The sequence below is a fragment of the Salmo trutta genome, chromosome 20, assembly GCF_901001165.1.
Source record: "Salmo trutta chromosome 20, fSalTru1.1, whole genome shotgun sequence".
Classification (NCBI taxonomy): Eukaryota; Metazoa; Chordata; class Actinopteri; order Salmoniformes; family Salmonidae; genus Salmo; species Salmo trutta.
Window position 1 is genome coordinate 38,575,671 of NC_042976.1, and position 23,192 is coordinate 38,598,862.

General features: G+C 40.8%; 2 protein-coding genes across 3 annotated transcripts in view; one reads left to right on the plus strand and one right to left on the minus strand.

Annotated features, from left to right (window-relative positions):
• The window catches only part of gtf2e1 (general transcription factor IIE, polypeptide 1, alpha), a 44,836-nt gene extending 29,296 nt beyond the window's left edge, over positions 1-15,540 (minus strand). Inside the window, exons 1-2 of the mRNA XM_029703160.1 lie at positions 15,371-15,540; positions 14,259-14,906 (exon numbers count right to left, since the gene is read on the minus strand). Of these exons, the coding sequence (XP_029559020.1) occupies positions 14,259-14,706 (448 nt within the window). The 5' untranslated portion in view covers positions 14,707-14,906; positions 15,371-15,540. The remainder of the gene's footprint in view (positions 1-14,258; positions 14,907-15,370) is intronic.
• A 62-nt stretch (positions 15,541-15,602) lies between these two features.
• Positions 15,603-20,829, plus strand: rabl3 (RAB, member of RAS oncogene family-like 3). Of its 2 annotated transcripts, none has more exons than XM_029703162.1 (8): positions 15,603-15,720; positions 16,067-16,152; positions 16,391-16,520; positions 16,616-16,730; positions 16,887-17,037; positions 17,288-17,359; positions 18,695-18,733; positions 18,854-20,829. In XM_029703162.1, exons 1-8 carry the CDS (start codon positions 15,675-15,677, stop codon positions 18,908-18,910), a joined length of 696 nt encoding a protein of 231 aa, XP_029559022.1. In that variant the 5' UTR covers positions 15,603-15,674; the 3' UTR covers positions 18,911-20,829. The 2 variants fall into 2 exon arrangements, with proteins under 2 accessions (XP_029559022.1, XP_029559021.1); XM_029703161.1 differs by having other exon boundaries at positions 15,605-15,720; positions 16,067-16,158.
• The last annotated feature ends 2,363 nt before the right edge of the window (positions 20,830-23,192 follow it).

Below are 23,192 nucleotides of genomic sequence, written 5' to 3' on the forward strand. Positions count from 1 at the left end.
AGCTCCGACTTTGACGTCGTGAATTGACCTCGTTGACCATCAGATGTAGGTACCATCAGTCCAGTTAAATAAAAAAAGCTAATTATTTCATGCTCCACAGTGCCTCACAAGTGCTAAACCAACTGATCTATTTTGTTATCAAACTCAAGTTTTGAAATATAATATGGTCTGATTAACAATATTGGCAGGCCAATCATATAGCCAATATCCAGTGATAATGAGGTTTGGGAAGTAGGCCTAATACATTACTACAAAATTGTTTGTGTCAGGTTAATGTAAAAATATATATATATATATCTGAGCAGTAGATCTCAGCTTGCTTTTTGACTGCGAAAGTAATCTTGACCCGGAAAAGGTTGGTGACCCCTGTACTATACGGTACACTGCCCAAGCCTAATACAAACCATGTCATGATGACTCACACACTATACAAGAGCACAAAATGTAAGTGTAAATGCTTGTTGAATTATTCATTTTCTACTGACAATAGATATTACGCTTTGAAAATGAAGGGTTGTCTACGTCAGCAATCAAGGTTTTCAACAGATGAGAATTTTCTTACCCTGTGATTTTTTGAAAAATCGTCTTTAAGCGCTATGGAAGAAGGTTTAAACAATTTGCTCAATTGTTATGGAAAAGAATAGACCCAATATGGAAAGAAGGAGGGCGCTCTATCAGCATTTTAACTTTTCTCAAATAAAATCAGTTTTTAGAGCGAGCTTCGAGCCCCACCCAACCCCCCAAAAAAAGGGTTCCACTCCCAGGAGTGTGCACTGTGCAGTCAGCAGGATCTGTGCCTGCCTAGGGGCAGGGCTCCCTGACTGTGCTGGTAGACCTGGGCCCTGCTACAGCTATATCTCCAGCTGTCCTGTTGGAAAATGGATGCCCTAAAGAGAGCTAGGAGCAGGCAGGCAGACTTCATAGCTGATTTGTGTGCGTTTGGGTTAGTGTGAAATACCCCGGAGTATTTAGACAGTCTTCAAATCTACGACAACGTCCCCCGCTACCAACCAGCCAGGCAGGCTGAGTTATAACTCACGTTAAGGAGCTGTGGTGGGACTACCGCGCGTGTAGATTCACCTTCAGTCGCTCTCTCGCTCTCTCATTCCTTTACTCCCCCTCTCCACTCTTAGTAAATAATTCTGGGGGAAATGGGGGGGGGAGACGCAGTGCTAAACTGCAGGTCGGATGAATTATACATGGCAGAGAGCGCTGAAAGGCAAACTGGAGCCTCACTGCACACAGTCGTGGTTTTTCCATAACGGTACCCTGTGACATGTGATAACATGAAACTGCACAAGTGAAAACATTTGAACATGTGAAAACATGATCTCATGTGAAATACAACATGGGGATGCAAAATTCAACATGATACCACTAAACTACACGTGACAACATTTGGATGTTTTTCACACGTGAAACTGCGAATTTCACATATGAATCTGCAATTCACACGAGGTGAAAACATGTTATTACATGTGAAAGGGGTGTTACGATATGAACTGCAATACATGTGAACATATGGTTTCACATATGAACATATGGTTTCACATATGAACAACTGACCTCACATGTCTCTTTTTTTCACGTTATAATTTCTGCTCATTGTTCAACATGTGAAAACAGCCAAAATGGGATTTCACATGTTTTTTTTGTAAGGGAAGTAAATATTTGGGGTTTTAAGGTAAGTGGTATGCTTGTACAGTTAAAATAGTGTAAACATCTTCAAATCAATATGATTACATTTGACATGATCACTTAGTGATGACTTTCAACATGACCCCACCTGGGATTTGAACTCACAACCGCTGGATTTGGGGTACACCGATTTTTCTGTTCTCAGAAATCCCCTACAGATTCTGCATTTAGGAAAACCGTGCCAGCAGCACTGCTAATTTAGCTAATCAGTTAATCTGACTATTCTCTCAGAATTGATTTCATTGATGTATTTCAGCAATTTAAGTGCTTTGTGTAGTTTTCTAAATGTTGGTGGGGCATATTATTCTGATTTAATGTTACTAGTGCTTTTGCTTTGACTAGATTACTGCTACACCGGCAGTCGTATGGAATTTTACTGGGGTCATGGCGCGTGTCCGTTTAGTCAAAGTAATCTCTTATTCACTCTGGACATGCGTTGGTTCAACAACAGGTTGAAACTGAGTGGGAAAACATGGTCGTTGTGGATGTCGTTTCAAAGCCTAATACAAATGAAACGGACAGCGTTTCTAAGGTGATGATTGATTCTTGTGGCAAAGCAATTAACTTTTTGTTCTGAATACAAAATGTTATGTTGGGGGCAAATCCAATTCAACACATTACTGAGTACCACTGTCCATATTTTCAAGCATAGTGGTGGCTTCATCATGTTATTGGTATTCTTGAAATCGTTAAGGACTGGGAAGTATTTCAGAATAAACAATTAAATCGGAATGGAGCTAAGCACACGCAGAATCCTAGAGGGAAACCTGGTTCCCCTTTCAGCAGGACAACCTAAAACACAAGGCCAAATCTACACTGGAGTTGCCTACCAAGATGTTTTAAGTGAGTGAAAATGATTGAAAATCTATGGCAAGACTTGAAAATGGTTGTCTAGCAATGATCAACAACCAATTTGACAGAGCTTGAAGATTTTTTTTGATAATTTAAAAATATATATTTTTTAAATGGGCACAATCCAGGTGTGCAAATCTCTCAGAGACATATCCAGAAAGAGTCACACCTATAATCACTGACAAAGTGATTTGAACATGTATTGACTCAGGAGTGTGAATACTTATATAAATGAGATATTTCAGAATTTCATTTTCAATTAAAAAAATACAAATAAAAAATGTAGCTGTCATTATGGGGTATTGTGTATTGTATGGGGTATTGTGTGAATTTAGGCTGAAACAACAAAATGTGGAATCCAGGGATGAACACTTTCTGAAGGCATTGTATTTAGAGCCCAAGTCTGGAAAAAAAGAAAAACTGAATAAAAATAAATGATTGTGCCCTTACACAGTACATACCCTACTGCATATTACGCACGGCAGAATTGCTTATATTTGGTACATAATTGGTCTAGCCCAGTGGTCACCAACTGGTCGATCGTGATCATAGTCGATCACCGAACATTTCTAAAAAAACAACGATAAAGCCTTGCTTTCCGATTTTTGGGGGTTTAGCGCTGTTGGCAGTAGGTGAACTTGATTCAGCAGGCCTAGCGCCAGGAAGCCAAATTGTTCCCATTTTGAACCATTTCATGTATCTGAAAGTAGAACTCCGCATACCAGGCAGGACCAAATAGCTAATCAAGTGCACCTATAGGCCTACCGCTGGCCAATTAGATAGCTCAGATCACCGTGTCTGAACAATTTCCTCGAGCCATAGAATGTAAAAACAAAAAAATAAGCCGAGCGCACAGCAAAGTCGATCAAATCAAATGTTATGTCACATGCGCCGAATACAACAGGTGTAGGTAGACCTTACAGTGAAATGCTTACTTACAAGCCCTTAACCAACAATGCAGTTAAGAAAAATACCTAAAAATATAAGAAATAAAGTATAAAATAATTCAAGAGCAGCAGTAAAATAACAATAGCGAGGCTATATACAGGGGGTACCGGTACAGAGTCAATTTTTTATCCGTGAGTCTAGGAGAGAACGTATAGGCCTAGGCGATGCTGTTGGTTCACAATTATAGTTAATTTGTATTTGATTTTGAATAGTCTAGTAATAGGGAATTTTTTATATTTTCATAATTAATAGGCTGACATTACCTTTAGCAACAGAATATCTCACCACTGTGAGTTTCCATCTCCTCTCTCTCCTTCCTTCCTTTCTCGAGCGAGCAGAGAGAGGGGCTGTCAGTTTAATTCAACATGTTTCATTGTGAAAACATGTTACCATCTTTGTTCCCGAACTGATTTCACTTGGTTTCCCAAATGAAGCACTGGTTAGCTGCAGAAACAGGGTTAGAGAGCCCATGGCACACAGAGTTTGGGCGGAATATGACATGTCGCACAGCATAAGACTGCATGCTCCTCAAACAGTGGTTGATGTTTGGAGTGAAATAATCGGAGTATCCTCCCTGGCATGAGTGTAAAAAACAACCTGGGATGAAAGTGGCCTCCATTCACTGTTTGAGTGAATGTCGTTTTCCCTCTATCCCTGTTCCTGCCCATTTGATAACGGGAAACTACACTGAACAATACTATAAAAACGCAACATGTAAAGTGTTGGTCCCATATTTCATTAGCTTTTTTTAACTAAAAATCGCTGAACTTTACACACAAAAAGCTAATTTCTCTAAAATGTTGTGCACAAATTTCTTTACATCCCTATTAGTGAGCATTTCTCATTTGCCAAGATAATCCATCCACCTGACAGGTGTGACATATCAAAAAGCTGATTAAACAGCATGATCATTACACAGGTGCACCTTGTGCTGGGGACAATAAAAGGCTACTCTAAAATGTCCAGTTTTGTCAGACAACACAATGCCACAGATGTCTCAAGTTGAGGTAGTGTGCGATTGGCATGCTGACTGCAGGAATGTCCACCAGAGCTGTTTCCAGATAACTGAATGTTAATTTCTCTACCATAAGCTGCCTCCAATGTCGTCTTAGAAAATGTGGCAGTACGTCCAACTGGCCTCACAACCGCAAACTATGTGTAAGTAACCAGGCCAGCCCAGGACCTCAACATCCGGCTTCTTCACCTGTGGGATCATCTAACAAAGCCCTTTTGGGGGAAAAAAAAACAACCTCATTCTGATTGGCTGGACCTGGCTCCCCAGTGGGTGGGCCTATCTCAGGCCCACCCATGGCTGCACAATCATGTGAAATTAGGGCCTAATTAACATATTTACATTGACTGATTTTCTTATATGAACTGTAACTCAGTAAAATCTTTGACATGTTACGTTTATATTTTTTGTTCAGTATAATTTTACATATTAGTAAAGACAAGATTGAATTGAGAATAGTCTGATGGGTAAAAATATCATCACATAATGAGAGAACAGCATATGCAGCCTGGAGGCAAGGAACAGAGCGCAAGCTCTTTTAGATAGCCTATAGTCGCATCATGCAGCCCATATATGTTTTGATTTCTAAGACGTTCTAAAAAGGTTTGTATCATTCACAGCTAAAGTTGACAAATAACTCAATCTAGCATATAGGACCTGTTTCAAAATGGTCACTTTTACGCTCAACATAGCCAATTCTATTTTATTCAGCTAAATTCTATTATATTCTTCTTACTATAAAATCATAACATATAATAATGGCACAGTACTTATAAGCATATCTCGTCTGTTAAATTAACAAACCTACAGTATGGAGCATAACCAGATAACATACAGTAGACCAACTCATATTGTGTTCTTCTGAAATACATTTTCTACATATAGCATGTTTCTTTAAACCTGCCTAAAATAAATGGATTTATTGTGATGGTGTATAGTAAATTGCAGATGTTCCAAAGCCGTGCATCAGAGGCTTCTATGCGGCTTGTATGCGAGGAAGCCAGGAGATGCTAAACGTGTTTGTTAATTAACTGTCAATTACTGAAAGACCGGCAGTCATTTGTATGACAATAACCGGCTGACAATATGTCATGACTGCCACAGTCCTAAATGTTACTCATGCATCACTATAATCCATTTTCTTTAGTGTATTTTTTTAACAGAGCTGAGATTTACTTTGAAGTCCAAAGCGTAGGAATACAGGTGAAATCAGTTACTGACACAGACGTGATGGCGTAGCGGGATGATCGGAATGCCGTGAACCAAGAGGATGTGAGTTCAAATCCCAGGTGAGGACATGTTAAATAATAACTACTGTATAAATGAACATACACAATGCAATCATGTATGTCAAAGTATTTTTCTAACATGTAAGTTGAAAACACTGACTGACGTTCCAGGGACATCCTTACGACTCGTTTTTGTTTGCAGGGCATCACCTCATGTGAAAATTATCCACATGTGAAACTTCATGTGAAATATCACGTGAAGTCTTCCAAACCACATGTTTTTATTTGATTTGACATGTAAAATGTGTTTTTTCCCCCGGTAAGGGTATCGAATTACACAGCGTACGCAGGGAGGAGAAGGGAGAAGACAGAGGAGGGGAGGGAGTTTTTCATTTTTGATCGGAAAAGACTGAAATCACCAGGAATATAGCTAAAAATGTATTTAATTTAGGAAATCTGATCCCAAGTATTCCCACGGAAAAAAAAAGAGACGTGATCGTGTCTCAATGTAATCAAGGTAAGAAATCATTGTTATATTCAAATACAAATCTATTTCTGGGCTTAGTTGTGGTCAATTTGCAGTGTACAAATTATTAGAATTTCGTTCCAGTCCTGTGACAATTCACTCCGACAAAATTCGACCCCTGGCAGAATTTAGTTGCCTTCTCCTTTGCCTGGAAATCCGAGGTTGAATTCTACATCAGGCAGAAATGAGCGTTTTAAAAATCAGGAAAGTATCGTCACACGACCTCTACAAGCCAGAAGGTTGAATAAAATGATATTGTAACAGACTTTACCCGTTGTCCATGTGGTTGGTCCTTTTGGCAGTAGGAATGTGAGACATATCCACAGGAAAGTAGAATTACATCAACTTTTCAAAGCTCTGGTAGTACGTTCCGATTCCTATCACCTGAAGCACGCGCAGAACCATGTAAACACGTGCATGCGTCTCACGCATATAGTGTGACCTTTCTTTGGTTGGTTTTGTTCCCAGGCCTCAAAAGTGGTCTACTGACGTGGTTTAAGAATTATTGTGTACATACATCCAATGTCTTTTATATTAAAAAATAAGTTTGATTTTGAACATGAAAACCTGAAAAAAAAGAAGAAGATAAACTAAGAAACCTGGAAAAACAATACCGGGAAAAACAGAATTTACCAAAAGATAAAAGATTTGAATAGGTCCTTACAACTATAGAACATAGCTAACAACAATAACCCCTTCCACATTCCTTTTTGACATTGCGCAAAAGGGTTTTATTTATTCCCTCCAAACAATCCATGTAAATAATATTATCAAGTTAAAATGTAATTATTTGTGTATGGATGATAGGTCATTATAGACTATAGGATACTTGCTCAGACCGCAAATTAAAAAGGAAACATTTAAATGTTGGCTAGTCATTATTAACCTGGTTCTGTATGGAATGCAGGTACATTATGGTCCAGATCAACAAAAATTGATGTCATCAACTGAAAAAGGGTTAGAGTTCAAAGTTAGTCTAGAACCCTGAGAAGAACATACTGGATTACATGCCGTGTAGAGGTCCAACTCTAGAGAAGGCCCAGACAGACAGTGGTGCATGAAGTGCAAACTGAGCGTGTACTCAGAATATCTACATTTTATTAGCATTTACTGCCATCTAGTGTAAGAACCCATGAATGACCACATATCCCTAAAATGAATATTGGGGACAATGGAATACACAGATCAGCAGAAGAAAAGCCTGGAAGGTTGGTGCACTATGCATTAATCGCTCCACCATTTCCTGGTTGCTGAAATTGTAATAGTTCGCCTAATTTCAGTTTGTGACAAAACAAGCAAGAATAGTGTAGAGAATCATTGTACCATCTAACCAAAACTATTGTATTTCAGCTGTTTGAAGCTGGTGTACAAAACATTAAGCAAAAGATGGCTTCTTAAATTTAGTTTTTGCGAGGTATAGAAATATCGCACATAGAACAGATATACCACTTCATAGACTTGCTTTCAATGAGAATGATAGATATTTCTATGTGAATTTGGTCAGATCGCCTAAAAAGTTACATATTGCAGCTATAACTGCCAAAATATCTCCCCCTCTTCCCAACCCCCCTCTCTGCAGGGGCAGATTTAGTGATTTGAAGGCCCCAGGCAAAGCCCAGTGTGAGAACCCCCCCCCCCCAAGCTAGCCTCATCGGAAACCAGGCATCCCTAATACGGGTAAGCCTGGAGAAGTTCATGGCAAAATAGCTAAATAGGGGTGGAGACCCGGTGTAAATCAGTAACGCCTCGCTACACCTCAAACCAATCAAATGCCTTGCTTGGGTGAAGCACTAACCGGTTTTCTGTAACACTTCATTTTAAAAGGGTCCTGATCACAATGTAATACATGTGATTACACTAACAAGCATTTTAGTTAACTGTAACAACTCAGTGTAATAACATGTAACTGGTAGTAATTGAAGTATGTAATTACAGAGGTATAACAATTAATGCTTGTTACCATGCTGGTTACAAATGGGCATGTTTCCACTAAATTCACCAACTTAGTGTTTCGCTTCTACTCAGCTGCGAACAGTTACAATTGTCACAAAAGGTCGTGATCCCTCGTGGATGTGCTGGGTGTCTATGCTAAATAGGCTCTAATTACTTACCCTTGAATGTGCACTGTTCAAACTATATCTCCACTCAGTGATGTTGCTAGCAATGGCCCCCAAAATAAAAAGTGTACCATTTGAGTTAACTTGGTTGAGCTGGTAAAATTTTTTATCAGTAGGTCAACCTCACTGACTGGGATTGAATATGGGTGGCATACCAGATGTGGAAAAATACACTATTTCAAAGCATAGTACATGTAATGTTTGCCTAGTACAATGTAATAACTAGTTGTTACACAGGATTTAGCTAATTCAAATTAAGTATATCTTGAGGGGTACTTACTTGTAATTAAATGTGGGCTTATATAGTACATTAGCCATCATGACAACCTGGTCCTCATTTTAAAGCTTCTGGAAGTTTCATTTCACAATAAGGTACAGAAATGAAGTGAAACTTCCAGAAGCTTTAAAAGGAGGGCCAGGTTGTCAGGATGGGTAATGTACTATATAAAGCACACTTTAATTACAAGCAAGTACCCCTCAAGTTACACATCATTTTAACTAGCTAAATCCTGTGTAACACCTAGCGATTACATGTACTACGCATTGAAACTGTGTTTTTCCCTCCTCTGGGGATGACCAAGTTAACCCAGATGGTACACTTTATTTTGGTTGCAAGTGCTTGCAACAACGTTGAGTGGAGATATATTTCCAACAGTGCATATTCATGGGTAAGTAATTAGAGCCTATTGAACAAAATCTCTCGAACACCGAGCGCATCCACGAGGTGTCACAACCTTTGTGACAGTTGTTACTGAATTGGATGCAGCTGAGAAGAAACAAAACACTAAGTTTGTATAACCGTTTCATACATGGAAAAACAGACGGTCAAATCTTATCAAAAGGAAGTTATGTTTTGAAGTGTCTGTACTACAGCTGAGAGATATAAAAGCCTGATCATGGCTCACATCAACACCATTATCCCAGAAACCCACTCCAATTTGCATACCGCCCCAACAGATCCACAGATGATGCTCTCTCTATTGCACTCACCACTGCCCTTTCCCACCTGGACAAAAGGAACACCTACGTGAGAATGCTGTTCATTGACTACAGCTCAGCGTTCAACACCATAGTGCCCTCAAAGCTCATCACTAAGCTAAGGACCCTGAGACTAAACACCTCCCACTGCAACTGAATCCTGGACTTCCTGATGGGCCGCCCCCAGGTGGTAAGGGTAGGTAATAACACATCCGCCATGTTGAGCAACACAGGGGCCCCTCAGGGGTGTGTGCTCAGTCCCCTCCTGTACTCCCTGTTCACTCATGACTGCACGGCCAGGCACGTCTCCAACACCATCATCAAGTTTGCTGATGACGCAACAGTGGTAGGCCTGATCACCGACAACGATGAGACAGCCTATAGGGAGGAGGTCAGAGACCTGACCGTGTGGTGCAAGGACAACAACCTCTCCCTCAACGTGATCAAGACAAAGGAGATGATTGTGGACTACAGGAAAAGGAGGACCGAGCACGCCCCCGTTCTCATCGACGGGCAGGTTGAGAGCTTCAAGTTCCTTTGTGTCCACATCACCAACGAACTATTATGGTCCAAACATACCAAGACAGTCGTGAAGAGGGCACGACAAAAACCTTTTCCCCCTCAGGAGACTGAAAAGATTTGGCATGGGTCCTCAGATCCTCAAAAGGTTTTACAGCTGTACCATCGAGAGCATCCTGACTGGTTGCATCACTGCCTGGTACGGCAACTGCTCGGCCTCCGACCGCAAGGCACTACAGAGAATAGTGCATACGGCCCATTACATCACTGGGGCCAAGCTTCCTGCCCTCCACGACCTCTATATCAGGCATAAGAGAAAAGGCCGTAAAATTGCCAAAGACTCCAGCCACCCTGGTCATAAACTGTTCTCTCTGCTACCGCACGGCAAGCAGTACCAGAGCGCCAAGTCTAGGTCCAAAAGGATTCTTAACAGCTTCTACCCCAAGCCATAAAACTCCAAAACTGCTTATCAAATGGCTACCGGTACAATTTGCATTGTCCCCCCCCCCCCCCCCCCCCCCACCCCCACACACATTTTGACACTGCTGTTACTCTCTATTATCTATGCATAGTCACTTTACCTCTACCTACATTGACTAACCTGTTCCCCAGCACATTCACTCTGTACCAGTACCCCCTGTATAGCCTCGCTACTATTATTTTGTTGTTGTATTTTCTACATTGTAGAATAGTGAAGACATCAAAACTATGAAATAACACTTGTGAATCATGTAGTAACCAACAACAAAAAAAGTGTTAAACAAATCTAAATATATTTTACATTCTTCAAAGTAGCCACCCTTTGCCTTGATGACAGCTTTGCACACTCTTGGCATTCTCTCAACCAGCTTCATGAGGAATGCTTTTCCAACAGTCTTGTAAAAATTCACAGATATGCTGAGCACCTGTTGGCTGCTTTTCCTTCACTCTGCGGTCCAACGTATCCCAAACTATCTCCATTGCGTTGAGGTTGGGTGATTGTGGAGGCCAGGTCATCTGACACAGCACTCCATCACTCCCCTTCTTGGTCAAATGGCCCTTACACAGCCTGGAGGTGTGTTGGCTCATTGTCCTGTTGAAAAACAAAATTATCGTCCCACTAAGATGGGATGGCATATCGCTGCAGAATGCTGTGGTAACCATGCTGGTTAAGTGTGCCTTGAATTCTAAATAAATCACAGACAGTGTCACCAGCAAAGCACCCCCACACCACCTCCTCCATGCTTCACGGTGGGAACCACACATGCAGAGATCATCAATTCACCTACTCTGTATCTCACAACGACGCGGCGGTTGGAACCAAAAATCTCAAATTTGGACTCATCAGACCAAAGGACAGATTTCTACCTGTCTAATGTCCATTGCGCGTATTTCTTGGCCTAAGCAAGTCTTCTTCTTCTTGGTGTCCTTTAGTTGTGGTTTCTTTACAGCAATTCGACCACAAAGGCCTGATTCACACAGTCCCCTCTGATCAGTTGCTGTTGAGATGTGTCTGTTACTTGAACTCTGAAGCATTAATTTGGGCTGCAATTTCTGGGGCTGGTAACTCTAAATTATTCTCTGGGTCTTCCTTTCCTGTGGCGGTCCTCATGAGAACCAGTTTCATCATAGCGTTTGATGGTTTTTACGACTGCACTTGAAGAAACGTTCAATGTTCCTGAAATTTTCCAAATTGACTGACCATGTCTTAAAGTAATGATGGACTGTCGTTTCTTTTTGCTTATTTGAGCTGTTCTTGCCATAATATGGACTTGGTCTTTAACAAAATAGGGCTACCGTTTGTATACCACCCGTACATTGTCCCAACACAACTGATTGGCTGAAATAAATTCCAGAAATTAACTTTTAACAACGCACACCTGTTCATTGAAATGCATTTAAGGCGAGTACCTCATGAAGCTAGTAGAGAGAATGCCAAGAGTGTGGCAAAGCTGTCATCAAGGCAAAGGGTGGCTACTTTGAAGAATCTCAAATATATTTTGATTTGTTTAACACTTTTTTTGGTTACTACATGTTATATCACAGTTTTGATGTCTTCACTATTATTCTACAATGTAGAAAATAGTACAAATAAAGAAAAGCCCTGGTACTTTTGACTGGTACTGTATATATATATATATTTTAAGAAACAACGATATTCTGTGGGAATTTCAGTACTTCAGCATAACGTTTACTAGGGATGCATGATAATATCGGTGAACATATCGGAATCGGCCGATATTAGCTAAAAATGCCAACATCGGTATCGGCCCGATGTCTAGTTTAACGCCGATGTTAAAAACCGATGCCAAAGCAGACGTGCATACCTATATAACATAGGTACATGAAGTAATGACACCAGATAAAAGTTTGTGCTACACAGCATCCCTAAACTACCCCACAATGTCTGCTGCGTGGATGGAGCAGTCGATAAGTCAAGCAGTCATTTGAAATTTCAGCGAGACAACACAACGGAGAAATCCATTAAAGCCAAGATAAAGGAATTCATTGCCCTTGACAATCAACTGTTCTCTGTCGTGGGTGATGTTGGCTTTCGCCGACTGGTCGAGCACCGGTACACACTACCAAGTGTGCCATTTGTCAGATGTTGCCCTTCCGGAGTTACACAGTAATAGCGTCACTGCTAATATCTTCATGACATAAATTCGATGGAACGCTGTTTGGGTCTTTGTGTGTCAAAAAAGATACAGTCGCACTGTCAAAGCTGTACAAAAAAGTATGCAAACAAGCAAACACCAACAATGAACAATGTGTTTCCAATACCGCGTTGGTAATAAAGCATAATTTGATCGACCGCAACTTCTGGGGTAGCTAGCTTTAGCTTGGTACCTAGCTAACAGCAATACAACCAGCCTGAAAACATTGACTTGTAGAAACTGCAGTCATTTTCATTATTCTTAGCAATGATTTAGGAGTCCTTTTGAGTAAGTATTTGCTAGGTTGCCAATTGTTGATCGCCTATTAAAATTGAACTTCAGTTCATGAAAATAAATAACTAGCCAGCTACTTAACCCCGTTGCCCAAAGCTAACGTTAAAAGCAGCCAGCTACCTTCATCATGGTAGTGAGGCTCGACCGAACTGGGTTATGTTTTGTGAAGCTAGCCACAATAAGGATTAGGCACAATAGTGGAATTCACGGTTTGCCTTCAAAATAAAAGTATGTCATTGACAGTGATGCAAATGAGTTATGCCATACTTTTATTTTGAAGGCCAACTTCAAAGTCCACTTTTGTGGCTAGCTTCACATAGATGGGTCCGACCACCATCAATGAAATAAGAACTGTCTTATAAATTAGGGTTAGTTTAGATGGATGACACCTAGCTATATAGTTACCTAGCTAACTATAGCTCCTGAAACAGATTGTCATTTTCCTATGTTTTTGCGGAAGAACATTGTTTGCATCCATGAGCTAGCTAGCTTTTTTATGACCAGCAATGTAGGTGCGCGAGACAACTTCACCAGCATCACAGCATACGTATCGATGAATCGTTGTGACATATGAAATACAAGTGAAAGTGTAATCAATGTGTAATAACTACATTCAAAAAAATGTATGAACGCGTTAAATTATTATGTGACGTGCAGTCATATTCAGGTCCTGATTGGTCAACAAGCTTATTTGACACGTCAAACAGCGTTATTTGACGTGTATCTTTTTTGACACGCAAAGACCCAAATGGCTTTCCATAGAAATCCTGGTTGAGAATGAAACGACTGAAGAAATGAACAACAAAACAGCACAGCAAGTAAGTGAAAGAAATAGGTTTTGATTATGTTTTATGGGGACATACGTAAATGGCAACAAAATATTTTTGGGGTCAGTGTGGTGTGTGTGTGTATGTAACCTTTATTTAACTAGGCAAGTCAGTTAAGAACAAATTCTTATTTACAATGACGGCCTACCCCGGCCAAACCCGGACAACGCTGGGCCAATTGTGCGCCGCCCTATGGGACTCCCAATCACGGCCAGATGTGGTAGAGTCTGGATTCGAACAAGGGACTGTAGTGCCTTAGACCGCTGCGTCCATGTCTGTGTTAACTATTTAACTGTACTAGAATGCTTAAAAGGCCACAAAAATTTTAAATATCGATTATCTGTATCATTTTTTGGGGGGGGCAAGAAAAACGTCGGATATCGGCCAAAAATGTAATATCGGTGCATCATTAACGTTTTCTGCAGGTTTATATATTATGCCTAGCTCATGCGGCCCCTTGATGATGTGAGGCCTGAGGCAATTGCCTCTTCTGCCTAATGGGAAGTCCGCCAGTGCCTCTCTGCCCGTCTCATGCTGCTGCAAAACTCTCCCTCTCACTTCCTCCTCTCCTCCCTCAACCCTATTATCCCACCTACTTCCCCCCCACCCTCTCTCTCCTCACCGGTCATGGGGTCAAACAGCTGATTGGCCTCCAGGTCAGTGAAGGTGCTGAAGCAGCAGGGGCAGCGGAACGACGCCCGGTTGGTGGAGTCCCTTTCATCCGTCTCGATGCGCCGCCGCATGTGATCCAGCTTGTACTTGACCACATTGACCAGCAGGCGGTAGTTGATGAAGTAGTAGTTGTGACGCGTGGTCTTGCCGTCGGGAGCCGTCTCCACCCGCATGCGGCACTTGACGAACTTGTCGCCCTTGAGCGTGTTGAGCACCGAGCGCAGCTGCTTTCGGTCAAACTTGAGCAGCTCCAGCATGTCCTCCTCGCGGACGCAGGGGTTGCGGATAAGGACGTCCAAAGCCAGGGCATGCTCCACCCCGTAGAAGCCCCGCACTACCTGCTTGGCCAGGCGCTTCAGCGAAGCAGGGACCTCTGTTAATAATTCTGGCTCTGACATCTTCTATATGGCTGTCCTATGGGGTAGCAGACTGGTAGAGAGAGTGGCTTACGGAACAAGTAAAGGCTACAATAGATAGCCTGAAAAGTGTCTGTGGGTGGTTGGACAGGAGGGTGGGTAAACTTCAGGCAGAAAAGAGAGGATCTTGAGGGGGAGAAACCCCAGCAAGGGGTCAAGGGGGTCCTTCTCTGTGGTGGGATCTGCAACAAAGGAACACTGTTTATACATTCTGGTATTGAAACTTAGACATCACCATCCATCAGTAGGATTATTATATAACTAAGGAACTCTTTGTTAAAAACATGAACATGTGTTCATCCAACGTGGACGGGGTGGCAATGTGGTTAGCTAGCTTGTAAGTCATAACAGTTACAGTCAAACATATCCAAATGAGAGATGAACCGGCTGTAATGCAGAACCTATATGTTTAGCCAAAATATTATTTAGCAAACGATACTTTTTGTTGTTAGCTAATACTCGCGAATGGAAACGGAATGAATAGAAATCAAACTGGCTAGCTAGCAACTATGCTAACAGTAGCTAGCTCAGTTTACGGCTAGCTACATCACCGGTTAGCGCAACACAATTGATCTCTATGAGAATAAACGAGCTAGCTAGCTTTAACTACAACACATGTATGAAATACAGAAAATCCGACACTCACTCAATTGCATGTGTTCTCTTGCAATAACTTGAAAGCGTGTGGATGAGCTGCTTCGTACTTTTCTCTATATTTTTTCGCCATGGAAATCTGGAAAAATAATTATCTATTCCGATTGGCTGTACGTAATGCTGTACTTTAACAGCCAATCAACGCAACACTTTTTTGATTGACGTTCACAATTTCTAATGTTGTTGTTATAAAAGTGGATCAGTTTGAAACGGAAACCGTTCTCCTAAACCAATCAGAGAACAAGTGTTATTTTTTGGGCTGGAACTTTACTATTTACTTCCAGGACAAAAATTAAATGGCGTCTCTTGACAGAGTGAAGGTGCTAGTTTTGGGTGATTCAGGTTGGTATCCTATTAATTTATGTCTTTCTAATCGTATTGTCTTTTGTACATTTTGTGTCTTTCGACATGGTTTGGTCAAATATAATGCTTATCTAAAACATTAATGTCCCCCTTGTTCCTATCCGTGGTAACTAGCTAGTTAAGCTAGACATATAGCTAATGTTTACTAACTACCTATAGTAGTTATTTAGAAAAGCATCTGAAAGTCTAATCTTATTTTCTATTCTCTGCTGATGGCTTCCCTTGATGCACTTAAAAATATACCTAGACATGAGAAGTGACCTTAGCTATGTGCTTGAAAAAGACTGTATTTGTCTCACTAACTAAAATCATTTTGTCATGGCAGGTGTTGGGAAGTCCTCACTCGTTCATCTGCTGTGTCAGAACCAAGTGTTGGGAAATCCATCATGGACTGTAGGCTGCTCCGTGGATGTACGGGTAGGAAATGACTGCTGTAGAATTTGCCGACTGGCTAAAACCGGCACATTTACTGAAATGTTGATTAATGTGCACTGTCCCCTGTAAAAAAAATAAACTCAAACTCAACGGTTGCTTTTTCTTTGTTACCTTAGTCCATTAGTTGACTCATTGTTTTTATCCCCCTGAAGATTACTTTACTTGGAGGTTTACCAGTCATATTCTAAGGTTATTCTAAGAGTTGGTTTTACAGGTCCACGACTACAAGGAGGGCACTCCAGAGGAGAAGACCTACTACATTGAATTATGGGATGTTGGAGGATCTGTGGGCAGTACCAGCAGTCTGAAAAGCACCAGAGCAGTTTTCTACAACTCTGTCAATGGTAAAGACGCAGCACTGACTGGCTCTATCAGTCACCACGTGAGGAAAATGATAACCTGGATAGATCTGTAATGACACATAATTGTATCCTTACAGGTATTGTATTAGTTCACGACCTGACGAACAAGAAATCCTCCCAGAATCTGTATCGCTGGTCACTAGAAGCCTTGAACAAAGACTCCTCCCCAACGGGGGTAATCGTCTCAAATGGGCAAGTATCTACTACTGCTGGAATCAAATGGCTTTTTTCAATTCAATACATTTTAAAGCTTGTTAAATAGAAGTTGCTATCCTGTATAGGCACTTGGAGAAAGTGTATGTACTTCTTGAAAGTCTTATCTTGAATGTCTTGCCTGAATACTTCCAGTGATTATGACAGAGAACAGTTTGCTGATAGCTCTGTGCCTCTGCTCCTGATCGGCACCAAGTTTGACCAGATCCCAGAGAACAAGAGGAATGATGTTCTCACCAGGACCGCTTTCCTGTCTGAAGACTTTAACGCGGAGGAGATCAACCTGGTAGGTGAAGCCTCACCTCAACTATCCTTCTAGGCCTCTATGGATTCTGAGCTACCCATCACTCGGTCAAAGAAAACCTTATTTTCTGCAGCCATGTACTTTTGCTAACAATAAAAGCCTAATGTGTGGGCACACATCATTAGTATTGTAACAGCTATTGAATAGGCTACATGTAGTGGAAGTAATTTTTTACCTTTTTGCATTGAGGCTTGGGGTTTAGGTCATGTTTTGTCCTTGACTCTCATGACAGGATTGCACCAACCAAAGATACTTTGCGGCAGGCACGTCCAACGCTGTGAAGTTGAGCAGATTCTTTGACAAGGTGAAATGTTCAGAAGCGGATGCTTCTTACATATTTTAACCCCCTTAATACAGTGCCTTCAGAAAGTATTCAGATCCCTTGACTTTTTCCACATTTTGTTACGTTACATCCTTAATCTAAAATGGATTAAATAAATACAAATCCTTAGCAATCTACACACAATACCCTGTAATGACAAAGAGTAAACAGGTTTTTAGACATTTTTGCAAATCTATTACAAATAAAAAACAGATACCTTATTTACGTAAGTGTTCAGAGCCTTTGCTATGACACTCAAAATTGAACTCCGGTGCATCCTGTTTCCATTGATCATCCTTGAGATGTTTCTACAACTTGGAGTCCACCTGTGGTAAATTCAATTGATTCAACATGATTTGGAAAGGCACACACCTGTCTAAATAAGGTCCCACAGTTGACAGTGCATGTCATAGCAAAAACCAGAAGGACAATCAGGCCTTTATGGTAGAGTGGCCAGATGGAAGCCACTCCTCAGTAAAAGGCACATGCATGTGCCTAAAGGACTCGCAGACCATGAGAAACAAGATTCTCTGGTCTGATGAAACCAACATTGAATGCCAAGTGTCATGTCTGGAGGAAACCTGGCACCATCTCTACAGTCAAGCATGGTGATGGCAGCATCATGCTGTGGGGATGTTTTTCAGATGCAGGGACTGGGAGACTAGTCAGGGTCGAGGCAAAGAAGAATGGAGCAAAGTACAGCGATGCTTGATAAAAAACTGCTCCAGAGCACTCAGGACTGGGGCGACCTTTCACCTTCCAACAGGACAACAAACCTAAGCACACTGTCAAGACAACGCATGAGTCTCTGAATGTCCTTGAGTGGCCCAGCCAGAACCCGGACCTAAACCTGATCGAACATCTCTGGAGAGACCTGGAAGTAGCTGTGCAGCGACGCTCCCCATCCAGCCTGACAGAGCATTAGAGGATCTGCAAAGAAAAATGGGACAAACTCCCCAAATACAGGTGTGCCAAGCTTGATACCAACAGTGCTTCAACAAAGTACTGAGTAAATGGTATGAATAGTTAGGTAAATGTGATATTACTGTTTTTATTTAAATTGCATTTTTTTATAAATTTGCAAAAAATTCTGGACCTGTTTTTGTTTTGTCATTATGGGATATTCTGTGTAGATTGAGGGGGGGGGAACAATTTAATCAATTTTAGAATTAGGCTATAACCTAACAATGTGGAAAGTCAAGGGGTCTGAATACTTTCCGACGGCACTGGATACTGTTCTTTCTATACATCGGCGTTCATTATTCAAGAGTGCATGAGCATGTACAAAAAACCTGAAATACTTGTCTATTATTTTAGGTCGTAGAGAAGAGATACTTCACCAGAGACCCTAGTCAAGTAAGTGATTGTCTATGTATCCATAATGAACATGACACACTGCTCTGGTCTTTCCAATTTTGAAACCATTACTTTATCGGCTTTGGAGTTGAAACATAAAACCATCTCTCCTCTCTCCAGATGACAGGTTTCACAGAGAGGAAACGCTTCAACTTCAAAAGCGTTCACTACGACTGAGATAGAGGTGGACAGTGCTGGGGCCTCTGGTTTCAACCTGCTTCAGTACAGTCCCTCACTCAACAAGTGTACTTTGTCTCTCTCTCTCTCTCTCTTACTCTCTTTTTTTTTAAATCTCTGTTAAAGGCCCAGTGCAGTCAAATGTGTTTTTTTTTTTTTTTTATATATATTTTTTTTCTTTCTGTCTTATATATTTTTTCACACTGAGGTTGGAATAATATTGTGATAATTTCCTTTTGGTGTAAGAGCTGTTTGAAAACACTGAGTGAAATCTCAGCTTGTTGTGGTGGGATGTTTTGGCCTGGTGACATAAATGTAGTTAATAGACCAATAAGAAAGTTCCAAACCTCTCTGCCAATAATGGCTAGTTTTCCCCTCCCCACTCAGACCACTCCCAGACAGTCCTAGCACAATTCTTGATTGAGAAATAGCTTCTTAACCTCTGGAACAGTACCTTTTTCTAGTAGGATAGACCTATATCCATTAGGCTAGAGGACAGTATTCCTCACTTTGCCCTGTCCTGTGTGTATAGTACTGGAGAAGGCAAAGTGTGGAATGCTGTTCTCTGGCCTAATGGATATGACTCTATCCTACTAGAAAAGGTACCGTTCCAGAGGTTGCCAACTTTAAACAATCACATTTGTTACTCAGAAATAATTTTGAGATATAAACTGCTGCATTGGCCCTATAATACTGTGGTCAAACCCACTTGGCACATATCATAAGAGTAGGGGTGTTAACCCCATTGTCCTGGCTAATTTCTCAACCTGGCCCCATTTCCATCATGGCCACCTAATCGTCCCCCTCATTCCTCATTGGCATAGACAGTGAGCTCCAAGTATTGGGACGGGGACACTTTTGTTGTTTTGGCTCCGTACTCCAGTACTTTGAATGTGAAAAGGATACAATGACTGAGGTTAAAGTCCAGACTGTCAGCTTTAATTTGAGGGTATTTTCATCCATATTGGGTGAACCTTTTAGCTATTATTGCACTTTTTGGACAGTCCCTCCATTTTAGGGAACCAAAAGTCATTGGGACAAATTCACTTGTGTAGTATTTGGTCCCATATTCATAGCACGCAATGACTACATCAAGCGTGTGACTATAAATATGTTGGATGCATTTGCTGTTTGTTTGGATTGTGTTTTAGATTATTTTTCTGCCTAATAGAAATTAATGGTGAATCATGTATTGTGTCACTTATTGTAAATAAGAATGTTTCTAAACACTTCTACATTAATGTGGATCTTAACATGATTACGGGTAGTCCTGGATGAATCGTGAATAATGATGAGCGAGAAAGTCTTGGTTAGCATGCCTTGGTTCTGATACTTGTGCATCTGTAACTTTCTCACTCATTATTCACGATTCATTTAGGATTACCCATAATGACATAAAGATGTACAGTAAGTGTTTCAATTTATTTTCCAATATTCATTGTTATAAAAAGAACATAGAAATCTGAATACAAATGTAACATTTTGAGAAAATTAATCCAGGACTCAAGGTATTTTCTGGGTGTAAGCATGGGATGCTTCCTGTGGTACCTTGTATGGGTCATAATACCCAGCCTTATACCTTTTGGGCTAGGACACCATCCTTAGTGCTTGTAGATATTCTGTCTAGGAGTTTGACTGCCGGGAAATCAGAGCCTGTAAGAGGACAAGGTGTGTTTGCAACCCTGCTGTGAACTATGGACGTGTGCTATGAATCACTGTTTCAAATGTGCAGGAACAGATATTAGATTACACCACCTTTATTGATTTTGTTCAAGTCAGCACTCGGCACTAAAAAAATGATTTTACAAAGTTCTGTCATACAGTTAACTGATTCGTATTCAGTCAAGCAACAATGTACACAATCATAGGTGTCTCTGGATAAAAGCCATGAATAAAGTGTAGAGAATGTGTCCTAGGAACTAATAGTCAGGCGGTCAGTCCATTGATGTGCTCTCCCACTGGGCACAGACGTCAGTTCCACGTCAAGTTTTGATTTACATTTGAGTTGTAAACTAACGTGAAATCAACAACTTGTACCATGTCATTGGATTTAGGTAAAAAGAAACATTCCTGAAATCCCTTTATGTTGATGACTTGGCAAATCCAATCAGTTTTTTGGGTTGAAATGACATGGAAACAACTGCCTGTACCTAATGTAATTGGAATACTTTGTATCTCTGGCCAGAGCAGGGTCTGAAAGCAGCTGGAGTGTGTCTCCTGACTTTTCAGATTCCATCCTTTTTGTTTGGGTGTCGTACAGCCTCAGGAGGATGGGGTGTAGGGTGAAGTTGCCCCTAGACGCTGATCTTGGGTCAGTCTTGCATTTTCCTCACTAACGCTTAAGGTTAGGATTTGGGGAGAGGAACTTCACCCTGGAACGGAGGATGTATTCTATGATTTCCTGCTTAGCTAGCAACCACCCAGGACACCAATCTTAGCCTGTTGAAAAGCCTTCGTAGGCGGCTGGTTGGTGGCCTTGCATTTGCGGCGTGCAGTCGTCATGGCAAGCCACCTATTGAAAATGGTTGTGTGTTGGTCCTTTGATGGCATGTTGCTGATTTATTTGCCTATCCCTGCTGTAGGGGTGACATTATTTTAGAGGGGACACAAAGTTAGTTAGGGTCAGTGATGGAAAAAGTACTCAATTGTTATACTTGAGTAAAAGTATAGATACCTCAATAGAAAATGACTTAAGTGAAAGTCACTTGGTAAAATACTAGTTGAGTAAAATTATTTGGTTTTAAATATATTTAAGTATCAAAAGTAAATGTAATTGCTAAAATATACTTAAGTATCAAAAGTATTAATAATTTCACATTCCTTATATTAAGCAAACCAAACTGAACGATTTTCTTGTTTAAAAAAAAAAAATTGATGGATAGCCAGGGGAACACTTAGGCAATAATTTACAAACGAAGCATTTGTGTTAAGTGAGTCTGCCAGATCAGAGGCAGTAGGGATGACCAGTGATGTTCTCTAGATAAGTGCTTGAATTGGACCATTTTCCGTTCGAAATGTGACGAGTACTTTTGGGTGTCAGGGAAAATGTATGGAGTAAAAAGTACATTATTTTCTTTCGGAATGTAGTGGAGTAAATGTTGTCAAAAATATAAATAGTCAAGTAATGATACCCCAAAAATTACTTAAGTAAAAATACTTTAAAGTACTACTTAAGTACCTTACGCCACTGGTTAGGATGCATTTTTCAAACTCCGTGCACATGTGTACAGACAGACACACACACACACACAGGAGCGTCATGCACCCATTATTTTAGAGAGTGGTCCGAAGCGGTGTTGGAGAATTTAGTATTTTTCAAACACCTGAAGCTTTTTCCTGCAATCTAGATCCATAATCGTTATTCCTAATTCTGTGTCAAAATTGTCTATTTTTCTGCATAGGTTATCTAAGCATACCTCTTTACCTGTTCAACTGTCATTTTAATGAGGGTGTCATTCTGACTGTTGTAAATCACACATCTCAATATACTGCACTAACATGCCTAGGATATTACATCCAAATTTCAACACAGTACATGGGATCATAACACGCATCATCAATACAGGCACATATCATGGCATCATAATTAACACACAAATGTGCCAGATTACATGTAAACCAAGTATATTTCTGCATATCTAAACATACCTCTTGAACTGTCTGTATCCCACTGACTGGTAGTTCTTATGTGAGTGATATTCAGTGCATTTAGTAATTGCTTGCTTTTCTAAAGTCTAGCAACCTTGCCATCAGGCATGCCAGCTAAGATAGACAAGCTACTCTAACTTGATTGATATCCTGAAATGGCTTGGTAGATACAGTGAGGGAAAAAAGTATTTGATCAGACTGGGGTGAAGGTTCACCTTCCCACAGGACAACGACCCTAAACACACAGCCAAGACAACGCAGGAGTGACTTCGGGACAAGAGTGGCCGAGCCAGAGCCCGGACTTGAACCCAATCAAACATCTCTGGAGAAACCTGAAAATAGCTGTGCAGCAGAGCTTGAGAGGATCTGCAGAGAAGATTGGGAGAAACACCCCAAATACAGGTGTGCCAAGCTTGTAGCTTCATACCCAAGAAGACTTGGCTGTAATCGCTGCCAAGGTGCTTCAACAAAGTACTGAGTAAATGGTATGAATACTTATGTAAATGTGGTATTCCAGGTTTTGCAAAAATGTATAACCTGTTTTTGCTTTGTCATTATGGGGTATTGTGTGTAAATTGATGAGAAGAAAAACATTTTTTTATCCATTTTAGAAAAAGGCTGTAACGTACCAAAA